This window comes from Siniperca chuatsi, linkage group LG10 (assembly GCF_020085105.1).
Source record: "Siniperca chuatsi isolate FFG_IHB_CAS linkage group LG10, ASM2008510v1, whole genome shotgun sequence".
Classification (NCBI taxonomy): Eukaryota; Metazoa; Chordata; class Actinopteri; order Centrarchiformes; family Sinipercidae; genus Siniperca; species Siniperca chuatsi.
Window position 1 is genome coordinate 1,520,480 of NC_058051.1, and position 16,974 is coordinate 1,537,453.

The window sequence follows — 16,974 nt, forward strand, 5'->3', positions numbered from 1 at the left end:
ATGCACGAGGGTGAAATGAAGGGAACTCAGTGATTCTTACTTCTCCCGCAGAACAGCCTCGACCTTCTCTTCATCCCCACGGTGATGCCACGGACATTCGCCGTCCACTGAGTCACGGCGGTCGATGAGTAGAGCCCCACCTCTGCTGTAGGCAGGCCTTCCATCGTCAACAACAAATGTTTTTAAACATTTCCCCAGCTTTATACATATATTTTGCTTTACATCATCCAATTAAGGAAAAAAGGCAATGGTTCTGAAATAAATCTTTGTCTTTTTTTTTACAAAAAACTAGAAAAACTTTACTAATACATTTTTTATAATTGTTCATAATTGTTCAAACATTTTAAAATGTTTTTTTTTTTTCATTTTGATGTTTAGGCTTGTAATTTGTACCTACAGCTGGAAAAAGTTAGATTTGATTTATTTTAATGACCAGAGTATAATGTGAGGTTAAAACGAGGTTCTGGCTGTTGGCTGAGGCGGAGGCACGTGACCGGTGCAGCATGCCAAACACGATACACTCGTTGATTTGTTTATCATGCTGACGAAGGTGTTTTGTCATGTTAGTAGTGCATCCTCCCTTGCACAAACTATTATTAAATATTATTTTGAACATCATCAAGAACATTTGCACAAAGTTTGTGAGTGACTTTTCTAGTGTTAATTGCGAGTGTGTGTCTTTGTGTGCCGATGCGGACTGGCTGAAGTTTTCACGGGGTTAGGGAGAAATAAGGATGCTCTATGTATACCTTGATTGCATGTTATGAACAATATAGCCACATTTTTGCATTGATACATTTTGTCCGTTTCTCTTTTAGGAAGGCATGCAAAATTTAAAAAACGTTAAACACCAATTAAGCTACTATGAAAGTTAGTGAGCTGAAGTAAATTTGACAGGTATTGATGGTACAGCAGCCAAATCATTTCACAACTGATTGTCTCGTTTTTATTATTTGAAAACTGTATTTTTTAATATTAATTTATGTTATGATTGTGCTTGTTTAATATCATTTACACCTGGGAGTTATTTGTTTTGCTGCTCCTATTTCACTCCATCCATTTAATTACCTAGACAATAAGTCATATTCTTCCAACATCTTGAAGCTTTTTATGAAGCTTAAGAGAAATCGGGGCATTTCCCACCAATGCAAATCTAAGATAACCCATCCAAGTGATTACTCAACCAACTAATAAAAAGGATTTAATATGAATAATACGCACTGCTTCCATGAAGACTTTGGAGCATCACTCAAAGCAAAGCAGAATTCAATCAATGCCCTTAACTGGAGAAGATATGTATTTTTTAAATTAGATGTTAACGTTGGAAAAAGTTGTCAAATTTGAACTGACTGGTCACACGGTCCATGTCCCTCTGGAGGGAAAAGCACAGCTATTTGAGGGCTAATGTTAGCGCGGTTAGTGAATGGTAGCTAACATTTGCATTAACAAGTTCAAGTTGCTGACGCATAGATGAACTGGATAACAGCTTAGTGAAAAATGATGTAATGTAAGTTAGAGACCATCTCTAACTTTGACTGATTTGATGAGTTTTAAGTACGCCTTCACTGTGCAGAGAGCTCTGGAGGGCCATGACAAATCGTCTGACATGAGAAAATGGCAGCATGTGTTAACGGTCCTTGGCTGCTGTTGAGCCTGTTCCCAGAATGATTTTGTTAAACTGCTCTAACCACAGATACAGAAAATGTCAAGAGAAAGAGGAAACAGGTACGTGATAGATTTGTCCATGCATGGACGAAGTGGAAGAATGTTCATAGTGGGGATGCTGCGAGCAGATTTGGGGGGAACGGGGGAAGCATGGTATAATGCTTTAAGTAGTGTATTACTCATAAGTTAAAGGCGTCAGGAAGCCAGGGAAGCCCAGCAGCCAATCCCTCTGTTCAAGCTCCACCTGCCTCTCCACCCCAAGAACGGTCTCCTCTGCAACCAGAACCCCAACAGCCTCCGCTGCCTCTTTCTCAGCCCCGGACCCAGATACAGCCTTCATCTTCCTCCACCTCCTCCCTTCCTGCTGCTCCACACCCTTCAGGCAAGAGAAAGAGAAAGCAGGATCCAACTGAAGTTGCCATTCTGGATGGCAGCAGAAACAGACTGTCTTTTGTGCTTTCACAGAATACCTTCACCCCTTCCTCACTGAGCTCCCAGGGGGAGACGGAAAGCGTCTGAGGAGAGAGATCTCTCGATTAATGCTCTTGTATGAACATGTGGCGATGCATGGCTGTTTACCATTGTTGTGTTTTCAAAGTGTAGTTTCAGTTCTTTACATAATTTAATTGACATTTTGTATCTAATCTTGATAGTGTTTATTAGATTAGATTCAACTTTACTGTCATTACACATGTGCGAGTACAAGGCAACAAAATGCAGTTTATGTCGAACCAGAAGTGCAATAAGCAAGTGCAGGATATAAAGTGTGTGCATAACTGCAGGATAGAACAATATTATGAACATATTTTACAAGTGGTACTATGTATTATATACAGATGGCATTACTACAAAAAGAAGTTTATGATGGATATGTACAGTAATGACTTGGACTGGGCAGAACAGCAGTGCAGTGAATATAAAGTGGTGCAATTTATGGAAATAGTTAACAGTGCAGTAGATGAGTTATTGCAGTATTCAGTACTGGAGTGCAAATGATGCAGTGTATGTATAAATAAATAGTCCGGTAGTGCAAATGAACATGTGGTACATGTAGCAAAAACAATATAGCAGCATTGAAGTTAAGGTGTATGAGGGACAGTGGAAGCACTTTATTTTGATATTGTACCTTAAAAAGAACAGCAGTTTGGGAGTTGCAGGTGAAAGTTACATACATGAGTTGCATTCCTCTTTTGGTAGCGGCCTACTCTTTTCTCAGAAGGTAGCCTATTTATTGCCCCCCTTGAGCTTATTAGGGGCATTTACTAAACTCTGAAATAATGTAAAACTATTACATTATATTGTCAAATAAACACTCCATTTTTGGCACAAATATTTGTTTTATTTAAAAAAAAAACAGCATAAACCCACAGCCCTTTGCTGCATGTCACCCCCCCTCACAATTCCTGACTCTTCCGCTGTTCCTATTAAAAGGCAAAAAGCCCCCAAAAAAAATCTTTAAAATATTAAAAACATTTGACGGAGCGTTTTTATTAGAACCGGCTCAGCTTTTCTAGCCTTTACAGCACTGGTTGAGTAGCGATTATTAAAAGCGGCAATGTGAAGCGTCGCCACGAGACAAAGCACAGAGCATCTTTTGAGCAGGTTAACAAGGGGGATTTTGGTCAGTCTGCTAACAAGGGTACTGGGCACAGGTCTTGTATTACTGTTACAACACATAAAGACTGGACTGAAGACTGCAATGTATTATTTAAGTATGAGACTGTTTGGCCTTGATACACAAATCTTTTTGAATTCGTCAATCTTTAAGCAGTAGGGTTAACAGTTCATCATGAGGCCTTGAATATGGTTTTTTTAAACGAAAAGAAAAAAGATGTGACTTAAATAGAGGACAATTTGAAGTGGCTGGGGTTTTTGGACACTGACATAAAATCAGCAAAAATCAGAGACTTAATATTGGACTGAAAAGGCAAAGAGGTGAAGGCTGCGACAGCAGGGTGCTTTCAATAGGTTTCTTTCTCTTAGGAGGGTTACAATGAATATAATAAAAACATTGTGTCAGTTGAGGTCCAGTGTGTAATATTTAGGAGGAGCTATTGACAGAAGTGGAACATTTTGTAAGTGTTTTCATTAGTGTATGATCACCTGGAAATAATCGCTGTGTTTTCGTTACTTTAGAATAATCCCTTTATATCTACAGAGGGAGCGGGTCCCCTTCCACAGAGGTCATCATGTTGCACCGCCATGTTTCTACAGTAGCCCAGAACGGACAAACCAAACACCGGCTCTAGATGGGACTGTTCTCTTTTTTTTTTTTTTCCGCAGCCACTGTAGTTTCTCCTACACGCTGGGAAGGGCAGGGCGAGGCGAGCGGTATTCAAAGGGTTGCAAACTGCAATTTCACCACTAGATGCCACTAAATCCTCCACACTGGGCCTTTAAGGACCAGGGGATTTAAAATGTGAGCGCTTGACATGATGGTGCCTCACAAAAATGAAATGGCTTCTTTCTCTTGGTGTGAATGTGCTCAGCAGTGATCAGAGTTTGAGAAATGCTGGTCACAGACAAAGAAATGGACAGAAGCCATGACATAACCTCAGAGCAGAGGCTGAACATTTTGAACTGGTGGGAATTTTTAAAAAGGTGAAAATGGTAGAAAATTTCAAATTCTACTAGTGGCTTCAATCCAGAAACATACATTGTGTTATATACACTACCACAAAGTGGTTTTGCAAAGTATGTTTTGGAGTAATTGCTGACTGGATGATGTTTACTGGCGATGTTTTTTTGACATGTTACTGCACAGAAGTCATACAGAGTATGGGATTGTGACATCAGAAACCAGCGTGCACGTCCTGCATCCCGTTTGCGGTTAGGGTTAGGCTACTATAACGTGGGGTAAGTTTAGGGTTCGTTCATGTTAGGGGAAGCTTGCGGTTTTGGTTAATACTGAAAAACGGTAAATGTGTCCTTTCAAGTCATGGTCCATTTACTCGCTTGTTCCAGAGCTTTTGACTGTATCACAAAGTCTTCATCAGTAGATGGCATTTTCTTAGTTGTCATGGATTTTAGATGTTCAAACTTTCCATTACTGTGAGCAACATTCAGGACTTCTCGTCCATGTGAGCTTAAAAGTTGAGCTGGACAGTTAAACAGCAGCTGACCAAACAATCCCACCTCAAAGTCCACTTAAGGGCTCAGTATGCTTCAAACGAAGAAAACCAGCAATTTGACAGTCACGCCCTCCTCACGGAGTGTTTGGCCAGGTGTGCGGAGGTGAAACAGTAGACATCTCTCTCACAAGCTCTCATTCTTCACACAACAACTTGTCAAGGAAAGTTCATCCAAACGTGTTTGCTGTTATCTCCGTTTTAACAACTATCAATAAGCAACTAATCCAAAATCCAGAGAAACAAAACAGAATCCAAAAACCAAGCAAGAAAGTCCAAAAACACGCTAGAAAAGGCTGGAACTCTTGACAGATGTGGTGAAAACGATCTGACGAAGAGACAAGCGAAGCACACAGACTAAATACACTCAGGTGAAGGGAGACACAGGTCTAATCAGGGCGGAGCAAACATTCAAAACTGGCGGGAAAAGCAAACAAGGACAGGAAATAAAACTATCAGACACATGGGGGAAAAAGAGCATTTCAAAATAAAACAGGAAATACCATACATAAACCCTCAAACCATGACTTTGTTGCAGTTGGTTATAAATGTGGTCTGTGGACAAATCGTACAAACTAGTTCATTTCAAGCATACCTCAGCCTTTACTCGCTTTTTCTAACAAGAACAAGAAGCTCGCTTACCAACGTAGAGAACACGTGCAAAAAGTTCTCAGAAGAAAAGAAAGTTTTAGCATCTACAGTTCCATTTCAATATGAGCAGGCCCATCGATTGAGACTGTCAAAAGGATCGAGAATGTTTCATTTTTGGTCAAGCTAAACGCGTTCTGTCACACACTTTAAGTCAGCTTTGACGAGCCTCTTTTTCTAACATCAACCAAGTGCTCTGAGTTGACTGAACATAACCAGAAAAACTTTTAGCAGGCTTTAGTGGCCACTGGCGGATTTGTAGGAAATGGTAGTAGTAGATATTTTGCAGATAATAATACAAGGTGGCTGGATGCACAGTAATACACATCAACATCCCATTTTAATCAGGTGTTGAATTTGGCTGTAGGACAAACAAGCAAAGACTGTATTAGAATTCAGAGCATTTACATATCCATCCATCCATCCATCCATCCATCCTTCCCTGCTGCAGACGTCAGGCTGGAGCAGCTTCGGTTCTGGATCCAGAGTGATTTATCCTTGGCTGGGGAAACCCAGCTTATTAGCCATCTCTCAGTGACATCCTGCAGGGCTGACTGCGATGTAAGCTTATGTGATGTGCAGAGCTGCTGGATTGACAGGCAGAGTGCCTGAGATGCTGATCATTTTTGTCAAGCTGAGACAGTAAAATGCTGCAGCGACCCATAAATATTGAACCTGCCTCGGGGCCAATGACCTGCACCCGCTGAACGTGGCCTTTCTGGCAAGGCAAGTGGATGTGTATACGTGCGTGTGAATGTCTGAGAGAGAGGAGTCCATTAAGCTGCAGGGAAGTGTCCATTCAGAGGAGAAAGAGCTAAAGGTCAAGTCTGCTGTTTTGGTGGTGTCGCTTTCTAGGTGGAATAATGTAATAATATACAGTACCAACACCTGCTTCACATTGACATTTGCCTCATAATACATATATACAAATACAATTACAAATAAGATGCAAAAGTACTGTGCACTGACAGCATACATTTACTTTTCTCAGCCATCAGTGTCCATCATGTCAGCAACACATTCACCATTAGAAAGAATGCAGTAGATAACATGTTTCCCAATAATGCGTATCCTTTATGGATTAAACACGTAGCTATTGGAAAAGGGCTATGAAAATTAGTGCTCTGATAACACATAGAAATTTTCTTCCTAAAGTTTTTATTTAATTACTTGCTAACACTTTCTACTTTTTGAAACTATCAAAAGACAACATACATCAGCTATTTAATTTTTTGTTATATTTAATTGGCATTCATAAAGTTGAGCAAGGTGAGGTGAGGCAAATTATTTGTATAAGCAGCTTTCAACTACTATTCAAAGTGCTTTACATAAGACATAAAAAGGCATTAAGAAAATATGTAAAAGACACACAAGGCAATATAATAAAATATACATGTGAATGGGATTTTTAAAAATTAAAATAAAATAAATGAGACAAATACGCTGAAATTGAATGAAGCAGAAGAATACGTTTCTTTCAGTGCAGCATAAGAATAAATAGCCCCAAACTAGATTTAAGATAAGCAGTGTGAAACAGAAAAGTTTTAAGCCTTGATATAAAAGAAGTTACGACTCCGGAGACAGTAAGCAGACCTGTCCCAGACCAGCTAAAAGGTCTGGACAGTTCAGAATGTAGCCGATCGGAAATGTATTGTGATGTACTGTGATGTAAGCTCTCCGGTGCTGACCCTGTCGATGAAATCCATTTAGAGGGTGAAAGCCTATAAATTGCAGCCATTTGGAGATCCTCCGCAGGGAGTCATAGACAGCATTGACACGGGTGACGGTGGGGTGGTAGAGGGGTGGAGGGGTGGAGGGGTGGAGGGGTGGAGGCTCTCTGCAATGACAGCAAAAACACATAACAGGTAAGGTAAATATCCTTCAACTAGAATGTTCATTGATTCATTGACAGAAAACCTGCCAAAACATCCATGAATTCATGAAAAAATGTGAAAGGTAAGTGTGTTTCTGCTTTAGTACATGCTAAAAGCTTCATGCTAACACATGGATGAATAAACTGAATGTTTATACACACAATCCTCCATCTACCATCACTGCACCAGCTGTTGCATTAGCTAATGGTACTATTATCACCTGAGTGACAATTAAAAAATGTATAATCTCCTTCCAAGCTGGTTCATTTTCTCACAGTTTCAGCTTGAGAGAAAAGAGCTGAAATAAAATCACTCTGGGGTTAGCTTTATGGATTAACCCACTGGGGGTAGGACATTAGCTGTAGGTCCCTGTTGGACGCCCTGTTCTTCCCACTCTCTGTGCACTGTGTAGGTATTCTGTTGCATTTAAGTTCCTGTCGAAAACAGTGCACATGGTGGTTTCATTACTTTATGCCCAGAGCCCCAGAAACCAACCACTACTCCAGTGCTGGACTACCACCCGCCCCAGCTTTTTGTCATTTAGTTTGTGGAGATTTAAGTCAACACAAATTATTTAGGAATATGCATCAAGTAAGCATTATATCAACTGAAAGAACAAAGGTATCCGGATAAAATCCAGATACGGTTTGAGCCACATTCATGCGTCTCTGTTGGCCAGATCACAAATCTGTGCATGTAAATCAGGGTCGGCCCTCCTCCAGTCCAGAAGGAGGTGGTGATGCACCTGAATCTGTTTGGTAACTGACAAAAACACCAGAAGAAGCAGAACAGTTACACCATGCGTTCCAATACCAGTACTACTATACTATTTAGTACGCCAGAAAAAGATTTAGTATGTACCAAGACATAGTATGTCAAATATACCAGGATGTCCTACTGCATCCGGTCGCATTTTGCAGTATGCGAGCCAGCATGTTTTTCTCGCTATTCTTACCCACAATCCTCTGCGCAGCATGAGAATGAGCAAGAGGGTCAAAGTTCAAGGCGCAGTGTTGTGATGAAGTAGTGTGTCCCAGTTGTATGCATACTGCAGGCAGCAGTCCGTACTGTGTGAGGGCAGCTGTACGTACCAAAAGTAAAAAGAAGAATGTGATTTGGAAAGCAGCAACAGTTTAGCTAGTGTTAGCTAACAGCTATCCCTAAGCTAGCACAAACACATGAATGAATCGTATTTATAAAGTAGTGAGACAAAGGTTTGTACGTCTTGGCGGCTCTGACTCACGCTGCTCCCTCTCCGTACAGATCATCCAGTGGTTGAACTGATCAGGGATCAGATAAACGCTGCAGCAGCTCGGTACACCTTGGATTTGATTTTGTCTTGTTGCTTTAACCCTTAAATGAACGGGTGTTTTTTCAAACATTCCCATCCTGTCCCCATCATATTGCTGCTAAACTTTTCGGAATGTATTATTAACAATAACGACTTTCTGAGGTGGTTCGAGCATTTGGATTTCAATCTTGAATGCATTTACTAGATCAGAGAGCTCAAATCCACCCACGACCGTGTGAAGTGACCAAGACCTGGTCACAAGCTTAGATGCTGTAGTTGGTAAGTCAGCTTTCAGTTAAGGCGGTTATGTTCCTGCTGTGAACTACATGTTAAACCTTCACCAATCAAAAATGTCAACCTCATGGTTGGGCAAGAGAAAAAGTTGAGGAATCACCAAAGTGGTTGGGCTTCATCCTCTTAGGACCACGAATGTCTGTACTGTTCAGTCCATTGTTGAGATGAGGCTAAAAAACATAAGATTAAACATCTTTGACCAACAGTGAGAGAGTGGTTTTACTGGGGCAACAGGATATATATATATATATATATATATATATATATATATAACAATAGCTGACAAAGTTTTTCATCATATTGTTGTATTGTATAAAATTATATTGAAAATGCAACATTGCTATAAAGCAGTCCTGCTCACTGATTTCCAACATATTCCACAATGGTCTAATCCATCCAGAGATATTAAAGGGATTGCTACCACGGTATAAACAGCATGGCAAAATCTCTATTACTAAGAATATATGAATGAAACTATGAAGACTGAAAATCATTAGGATATGCACAACAACAGTAGAGCAATGTGTTCTATATGGAGACAATAACACGAACACTGATACAATGCTTTTTCTATGTGGTTCCTGGTTTTCTTGAGACAATGTTAATGAGGTGCTGATTCAACTCCACTGAAACTTAGAGTTGTTATTGTTCTATTGGGTTACATTATACTGTGAGGTGTTCATGTTGTTTTGTCCACCCAATTACATATAATAAACATGTATCTTTCTGGCCTGAAAACATGCCTGTCCCACCGTTCATAAAAAATCCCCAGAATGTACTAAATGAATTAAACATGACTTAGTAATTGACTGTACGTTATAAAACAGCAGGAGACGCGGAGGCAGAGAGACTGAGAGAGCTGCACAGAGACTCCAGAGACTAATGAGCTAACTGCGGGGCGTTCTTCTTCTCATGTGACTGCTGTAATTGGGTCAGTCAATAGCCCTGTGTGGTGCTGCTGCTGGTTCAGAGGAGCCGCGAGCTGTCTGACATCCCGCCCAGTGTCTGCTACCTGAGTTACAGGAAGAAAATCATTTCCATAATAATGCTGCAGTTGAGTTTTGCTCTTGGGACTGTTTAGTTGTACATTTCTTGGATCAGTGATTTTACCCTTACACATACGCTGTGCATGTTAAAGGTCATCTGCACATGTTCTTTATGAGCACCGCAACAGAGATCAGTATGTATGGACATGAAAGTAAACAAGCAAACATTTATGGACTTCATTTCACGTTGCTTTGTTAAGTCAAAGTAAAAAAGTCCACATTTTAAATTAACTTTTGAATTAAGTTTGTTAAATTATCAAAAACAATCAAGATCAAGGTCCACTTATTAGCTGTTCCCAAAGCTTTCAACCATCTTTGCCAGCAGATTGAAGATGATGAAGACCGTGTTGGTGTGTACCCAACCCTAACCCCAAAATGACCATATCTATGAAATGATAACTGTTTAAACATCTCCACATCTGCACAGAATCTCGTACAGACATTATGACAGGATACGTCTCGTGACTTTAGCGACCTCCTGACTTTTCTTGTAGCGCCACCAGATTGACGTCTTTGGTTCAGAATGAAATGTCTCAACAACTACTGGATGGATTGCCATGACATTTTGTTCAGACATTCATGCTCCCCTCGGGATGAACTGTAATAACTCTGGTGATCCTCTGACTTTTCATCTAGCGCCACCATCAGGTCGACATTTTAATCGGTCCAATACTTTTACTAATTAGCAAATGTTAGCAACATGGAAAACATTACCTGCCAAACTTTTCATTGGGAGCATGTTCGCTCACAGCACTGCTGGGCCTTGGCAGCCTGGCTGCAGACTCTTGGTCTGAGGTAGCCTCTGCCTGGAGTAGAAGAGACAACAGCAGCTTCTCAGTGGAGCAGATGTTTCTGTGGGTTTAGTCTCTGTTGTTATCTTTCGGTTTCCAGCATCCTGTTTTTTTAGTTTATAGTTTACACATTCATGATGGCAGAGTGTGCCGGCTGCTTTTGTCTTCATTTCGGTATGGAATAAAATTTAAGGTAGCGTTTGAAAGTCTTAAAGTCTTTAATTTGTCTTTCCGAGAGCTGCATTAGCTGCTTCTCCTTGCAGTGGATACTGCGGAGCCTGCAGCTAACCTATGCTGTGCACACACAACAGTGTAACGTGGCTGTGTGTGTCTACACACTAATGAATGTTTACATCAAATCCTGTCAGGCTGAGTGGGCGTTAACTTGAGACCTAGTGTACATTCCTTTCTAGTTAAGTGTTTGCAGCTCATCTTTTCCTTTTTAAGGTTTTCATAGTAATTACGGGGTTTCTCCAGCAGCTGCACTAAAACCATATCTGTGTACATAAACCGGATGAGAGGGTGAAACAAGAGGAATGTTTAGTGTTGTTTTGGTACGCTGAAGTGGCCTCTGCACTGCGCCGAAACAACTCTGCTTTCTTTCAGCTGAAAGGAGTTGGACGTATATTCTGACATTACACATTTAATGTATTTTTCATTTTGTTTTCTCTTTGTCTCGGTGTGTTCAGCTGCTTTTATTCGCTGTTTCTAATCTCTGAATGCTGTAATTAGGGATTCAAGCCCGTAAGGCTGAAACCAACTTGTTTGAGATTTGTTTCCTTTGTCTTTTCAGCCCATGAATACTCGGAGCCTCAGAACCAGCTAGTCTCGCAGCAGTCGTGTTTGTATGTTCCAAATCTCCCTTAAGCATAGCAAAAATTACACACGTTTTATTGTTTATCATAATAAATCCTGAGCTGTCTGGTCTGCAATCAGTTTTTTCCATCTTGAGTTCTTGGCTAAGGATGAACCCACTGCACGGATTTTTACTTTTTTATATTATCTGCATGTATTGATTTATGTCAGTCAGTGTCAGGAAGTCCTAACTGATGTTAGGATGTCGGGATGCGTCGGCTACTGCTGCTGCATCCATTTTGACCATACGTTTTTAAAATCTGCCTGCAAGTCCCCCAACGCGCTAAAATAAATTGCTGGAGTGGTCCTTTAAAGTGAGTTCATATTTTTATATAACCATCCTTCGTTCCAGATTGTGACTTTTGGCCCACAAACAGCATGGCAAAAGGTATTTCTTCACCAGATTACCCATGACCTTTTGTCTAGCATCTAAATCAGCCCAGAAACGAGTTGTTTTTTAAGATGCATTTAGCTGAAACGCTCAATTGTCAGTTCAACAGATTGAAAATGTCTGCAAGACACACAACTAGTAATCTACACTGTAGATCAGTGATTCCCAGCCTTAGTATGTAATGTAAGTAATGTCTGGTCACAGGTTGCATACTGGATGTCTATAAACTGTGAGTAGTTCCCTTCCTAGTTTGTTTCATTTTAATATTTTTACAGGGCTGGATTTCACAAGGCTGAAGCAGTATTGTTATAGCAGTCCCATATACAGTATTGTTACTGTGAATCATCTTGCGGCTCCTCATTGGTTGGTTCATTGGCAACCAATGAAGAGATGATGCGTGTGTCTCTGATTTTGAAATCCTAACAGCAGGACACGATCCCCTCCTTGGACATCGAATATTTGAGTTGAACTGAACTGAATTCATCAGTGAGATGAACTAGAAGAAAAAAAAAAAAGCACTCTGTCTGCAATAATTAGATTTATCCTGATAGGTTCGTATTGTTTATCAAACAGGCAGCAAAAATTTGAAACTGGGTCATTCGATCTGGACAAACAACTTTATTTCTGGTAATGCATCTATACACTGTACATTCAGTCACTGTAGTATATAAGCATAGCTATTTTCAAACATAATCTCATAAAGTCCTTTACTTTACAATATAGTCCGTGTCGTGAGAGAAGGGGAAGGGCGTTGTTGGAGGAGGGATGAGGAAAAGGGCGTGAAAAGATGAGGGAAACAAGGGAGCTAGATGGATAAGCCAAGCTTTTTTTTTCATACTGTATATGTGGCATTAATAAATGGGAAAGCTTACATTTACCTCTTACATAAAAATATTTCTAGAATTGTAAGGTTTATATAGTATTAGCAGCAGCACAGGGCTAAAAAGATACATGAGGATGAGGGGGAGACGATCTGCAAGGTGGCGTGGTCGTGTGTGTGACCCGCAGGTCTGCTATCTGATACTGAACACACTGTTAAAAATATATATGAACTGGTGAAAAAAGTCATTCAATATAAAGACTCTACAGTAAAAAAAAAAAAAGAAAGAAAAGAAATGGATTAACATGTTTATGTAGGGAATATTCTCTTACGCACTGCATTAACTGTTTTTGAAACATCTCAGTTAAAACACAAATTCAAAAAAAAACAAAAAACAAGACAGCTATTGTAAGAAAAGATTTCTTTTTGAAAAAGGAAACACCATGTACATATATTATACAATATTGTAAATGAAAAAAATATTTACATTTGTAAATTCTTATTCAAATCTTCACACTGGCTAGTATTTGTCTATTAATATGGACTGTTATTGCTGCTTTACTGTCCATTATTTAGCAAAATGATTCTCCTTTAGAAAACGAGACGTTGTTAAACTGCTTTTTTCTTTTTGCGCGGGAGAGCGAAGAGCCAATGTCGTTATTGTCTCCCTTCTTTTGTAGAAAACCATGAGTAAAGTAAACTACACATAAGCTATCAACTCTTTTGAGTGTAAAAACAACTACAAAATGTACCAATTTTAGGTCTGCCAAAGTCGCAGACGCAGTGTCGTTCTCAGAGCAACATCAGTAATGTTAGATAAGAAAAGGGCTTTTAACATAATGCCCTCTGTATTATCCTCGCCATGTCCGCCTCAGGACAAGTCAACAAACTGGGAATAAACAGTTAATTCTTTATATACAAACCAAAGTAACAATTTACCGAAGCAAGTGGCTTTTCAAGAGCTTCTATAAAAATTGTTTGAACATGCATATCATTGATTTCAAATGAAGAAAAAAAAGCACTCATTCAGAAAAGCGTCTAGCATTTGTTCAATTGTTCTCTGCATTGAAAAAGAAAAAAAGGTTGTAAACTGGTTGGTTTTAGGAATACTGATAAAAAGAGCTGCTGAGCAAGGGAGGGGCTTTTAATTTGAAACCTGCAAACAGGAAGTCGATGAGAGGCCCAGCCCCAACAGCTTCATCATCAGTGTTCCTACTCTGGAAACCTTTCGCCCACGTCCAGGCACTTGAGGTTGTCCAGCATTGCATTTTTTAAAAAATGTCTTCTTTTTTTGTTGTCTTTTGTTTTTTGCAAGTGTGAAGTTTTTACCTAAGAACAATATACGGTGTGTTGCTTTTTTTTAATTTGCTTTTCCTCTTCTAAATAAGACAAATTGCTTTATATTGCATAACACAATAAAACCCTTACATGTACAGTATCAATGCCCAATAACTGACTATATGTATGGCAAACTTTCTCAAATTTCATGCATAAAGAAAATATGAGTTGTCTATTGAAAAAAGTGAACATAACAGACAAGCAATAAAATATCTCCACGTTTAAAACATCAACAACCAAAGGAAAAATAGCATTAACACAATGTACATTCTGATTGCATTGTACCCACTGTGTGATGGCAGATTCATGGCCTCTGCCTTTTGAATAAAATTGGATTTTATTCTTCGAATGTGACTTTGTGTTTTTGTCCAGGCTCCTAGAATAACAGTTCACCTTACCGACGCATGTTGTTAACCAAGTTTTGTCAAATTTGTTATGAGTTGTAACCGGGCGCTCGAGCGACATCTGTGTCAGTTATATTACAAAAAAATGGGAGAATGCGTTTCCCAAAACTTTCAAACCATCCCAGACTGCATCAGCAAGCAACAAGTGGAGCCTTTTTTCTTTCCGTTTATTTACAATACTTTGCCTTAAGAAAACAGAACAACAGTATTTATTCGAGATGCATATCATCAACAAAATGCTTACTGGATTTATATGGTAGCAGTTATGTATAAGATGATGTTTTCAAAGTAAGATTGAAGACAATAGTGGGAGTACAATGCATTATAACAGTATTTTGTTACGACAAAGTGCGATTCATTATTGTAAAGTTAAAAAAACCCAACAACATATATTTATATTTACATACCTTAATTTAATTAAAATGAACATTTTGTGGTTCTTGCCAAGGGTGCCCCATCCAGCCCACTCTGATTCACACATGATGGTTCTGTCAACTGGAGTTAAAACATGCCGGCTTTCATCACTCAAATGTTACGAGACGAGAAAACAAGGCCACGCTCACATCTGGAGTATTTTATCTTTAGAAGATAAAGACTTCAGGGTTTTAACCCAAATGCTTAAAATAACACATGGCAACCAGTGTCTGCGTGGGACTTAGTGGGAGCAACACTGAGACAAAGACTGGAGGAAATTGTTATTGATCGTCCAAAAAGAGTGCTCACCAAAAAAGGTGCCTTTAACACAGCGTGTTTTTATTTCCAATTCCCAATCCAGGGTTTGATCCAAAGAGAGAAAAATATCAACCCGAATGCAAGCCCACCCACAGCTCGGAGAGATTAGAAATAAATGATTTCATAAAACAACAACAACAACGGGAGGAAAAGACAGGTCGCTTGAACTTCGAACTTGATGCTTTTCCCCTCAGTGGACTGCGATGGCTTCCTGAAAAACCGACAAAACCACGGTGGCACTGTGGAAAGTTCATTTGCTTGTTTTGTTCATCTTCTAATTTATTTGTATCTTTTATATTTTCAAACTCCAATAGCACAGAGAATCAAAGAAACGTCTTTTTTTCTTTACATATCGCTATGTAGTCTCTTAAATAGCTTATAATGTGTTCAAAATCCTCCATCTTCGTCATGGCGAGGGACGCGGTGGAGACTTTTTCCGGTAACTGTGGGTTAAATGTGAGCCCTGTCCTCCTGGCCACACTGCTATAACACCTCTCAACAGCTGTGTAACTCTAATATAATCTGATCATCTTTCAGCATTTATCATCACAGACGTCTGTCCAGAAGTCTCACCCCACTTTCTTGTCAGAGAAAATACAGGCACAGCCATATTTTGTGCTAAACATCTGATTTTCTTTCATCCTTTGCAATCCAGTTTTCAGTTCTGTGAGTTTGGAAGGTGCGAGTCAGTGCTTGATTTAGAAACGTGCGTTTCCTTGTTGCAGCATCGTACTTTGCTGTTTCCAGTCATTCTCCAAGGAAACCACTCACTTGACTTTTCATGGGCGAGGATAAGGACACAGGTCCTCATTTCTTCTCTCTGTCTTTTATTTTTGTGTTCTGGAGGGTGAGCGTGACGGACAGTGGTGCGATGTGGCAGGCCCAGGACTCCTGGGCGTGTTTATGGTCTGAGTTGGACAGAAGATGTTGGGGATCATGGCGATGGGGCGGGGGGGGGATGGTTGGGTGTTGAGGTTGGCTCCTGGGTTAGTTGTCAGCTGGCATGTCCTTGGGCGTCCCCTCCTTGTCACAGTTGGATTTGGGCCAGAGTTGCTGCTGTAGCTCCTTCACCACCCTCTCCAGGTGCTCCCTGGCCTCCCGCTCCTGCAGCAGGTCAGCTCGGAGCTGCTCGCGGTCGGCCTCGGCGTGCTGCAGCTTCATCTGGAGGTCCTCGATCTGGACAACACATGGCAGGAAACAGTGGAAATCATACAGCAGAACACATCTGACTACAGGACAGTTTGGAGCGTAACGACCCGACCACTGAACCTATTCTAAACAACTGCGCTGTTTACATAGACTGCTTATGGAACTATTTCATTCATACGCTATAGAGTAAAGCCCTATCGCCCTATTCTAGACACTAATGTCACACCTGCTGCCGTGTTTACATCATGTTGGAGTTACTACCAGTTTCTGACTTTGACATACTGTTCACGTTAACATCCGAGTAATAATTACGACTTTCTGATATATCGGACTACATAATACAGCGGCACCTGAAAAGGCTAAAAAACAAGGACGCCTCATGTTAGTCAAATTCCGACATTGAAGTTGAAAAGAAACCAAAATGAAGTGGGTGTATCATCATCATCATCATCATCGAGTTTTTCCCATCTCTACCACTTGTCCCATATGATGAGAACATGGCAATCTCCACACTACAGCATGTGAATGTGATGTGGTCTAAGTTGGAG

At 40.1% G+C, this 16,974-nt stretch overlaps 1 protein-coding gene and 1 long non-coding RNA gene across 2 annotated transcripts in view; both read right to left on the bottom strand.

The window, feature by feature from the left end:
- Positions 1–5,681: 5,681 nt before the first annotated feature.
- Positions 5,682–11,035, bottom strand: LOC122883515. Its single transcript, XR_006379653.1, has 3 exons — positions 10,661–11,035; positions 8,271–8,396; positions 5,682–7,278 (listed from the first exon to the last, which is right to left on the bottom strand). It is a non-coding gene; the product is annotated as an uncharacterized LOC122883515 (long non-coding RNA).
- A 1,551-nt stretch (positions 11,036–12,586) lies between these two features.
- Positions 12,587–16,974, bottom strand: part of skia (v-ski avian sarcoma viral oncogene homolog a) — a 76,992-nt gene continuing 72,604 nt past the window's right edge. Inside the window, exon 7 of the mRNA XM_044210651.1 lies at positions 12,587–16,453. Within this exon, the coding sequence (XP_044066586.1) occupies positions 16,265–16,453 (189 nt within the window). The 3' untranslated portion in view covers positions 12,587–16,264. The remainder of the gene's footprint in view (positions 16,454–16,974) is intronic.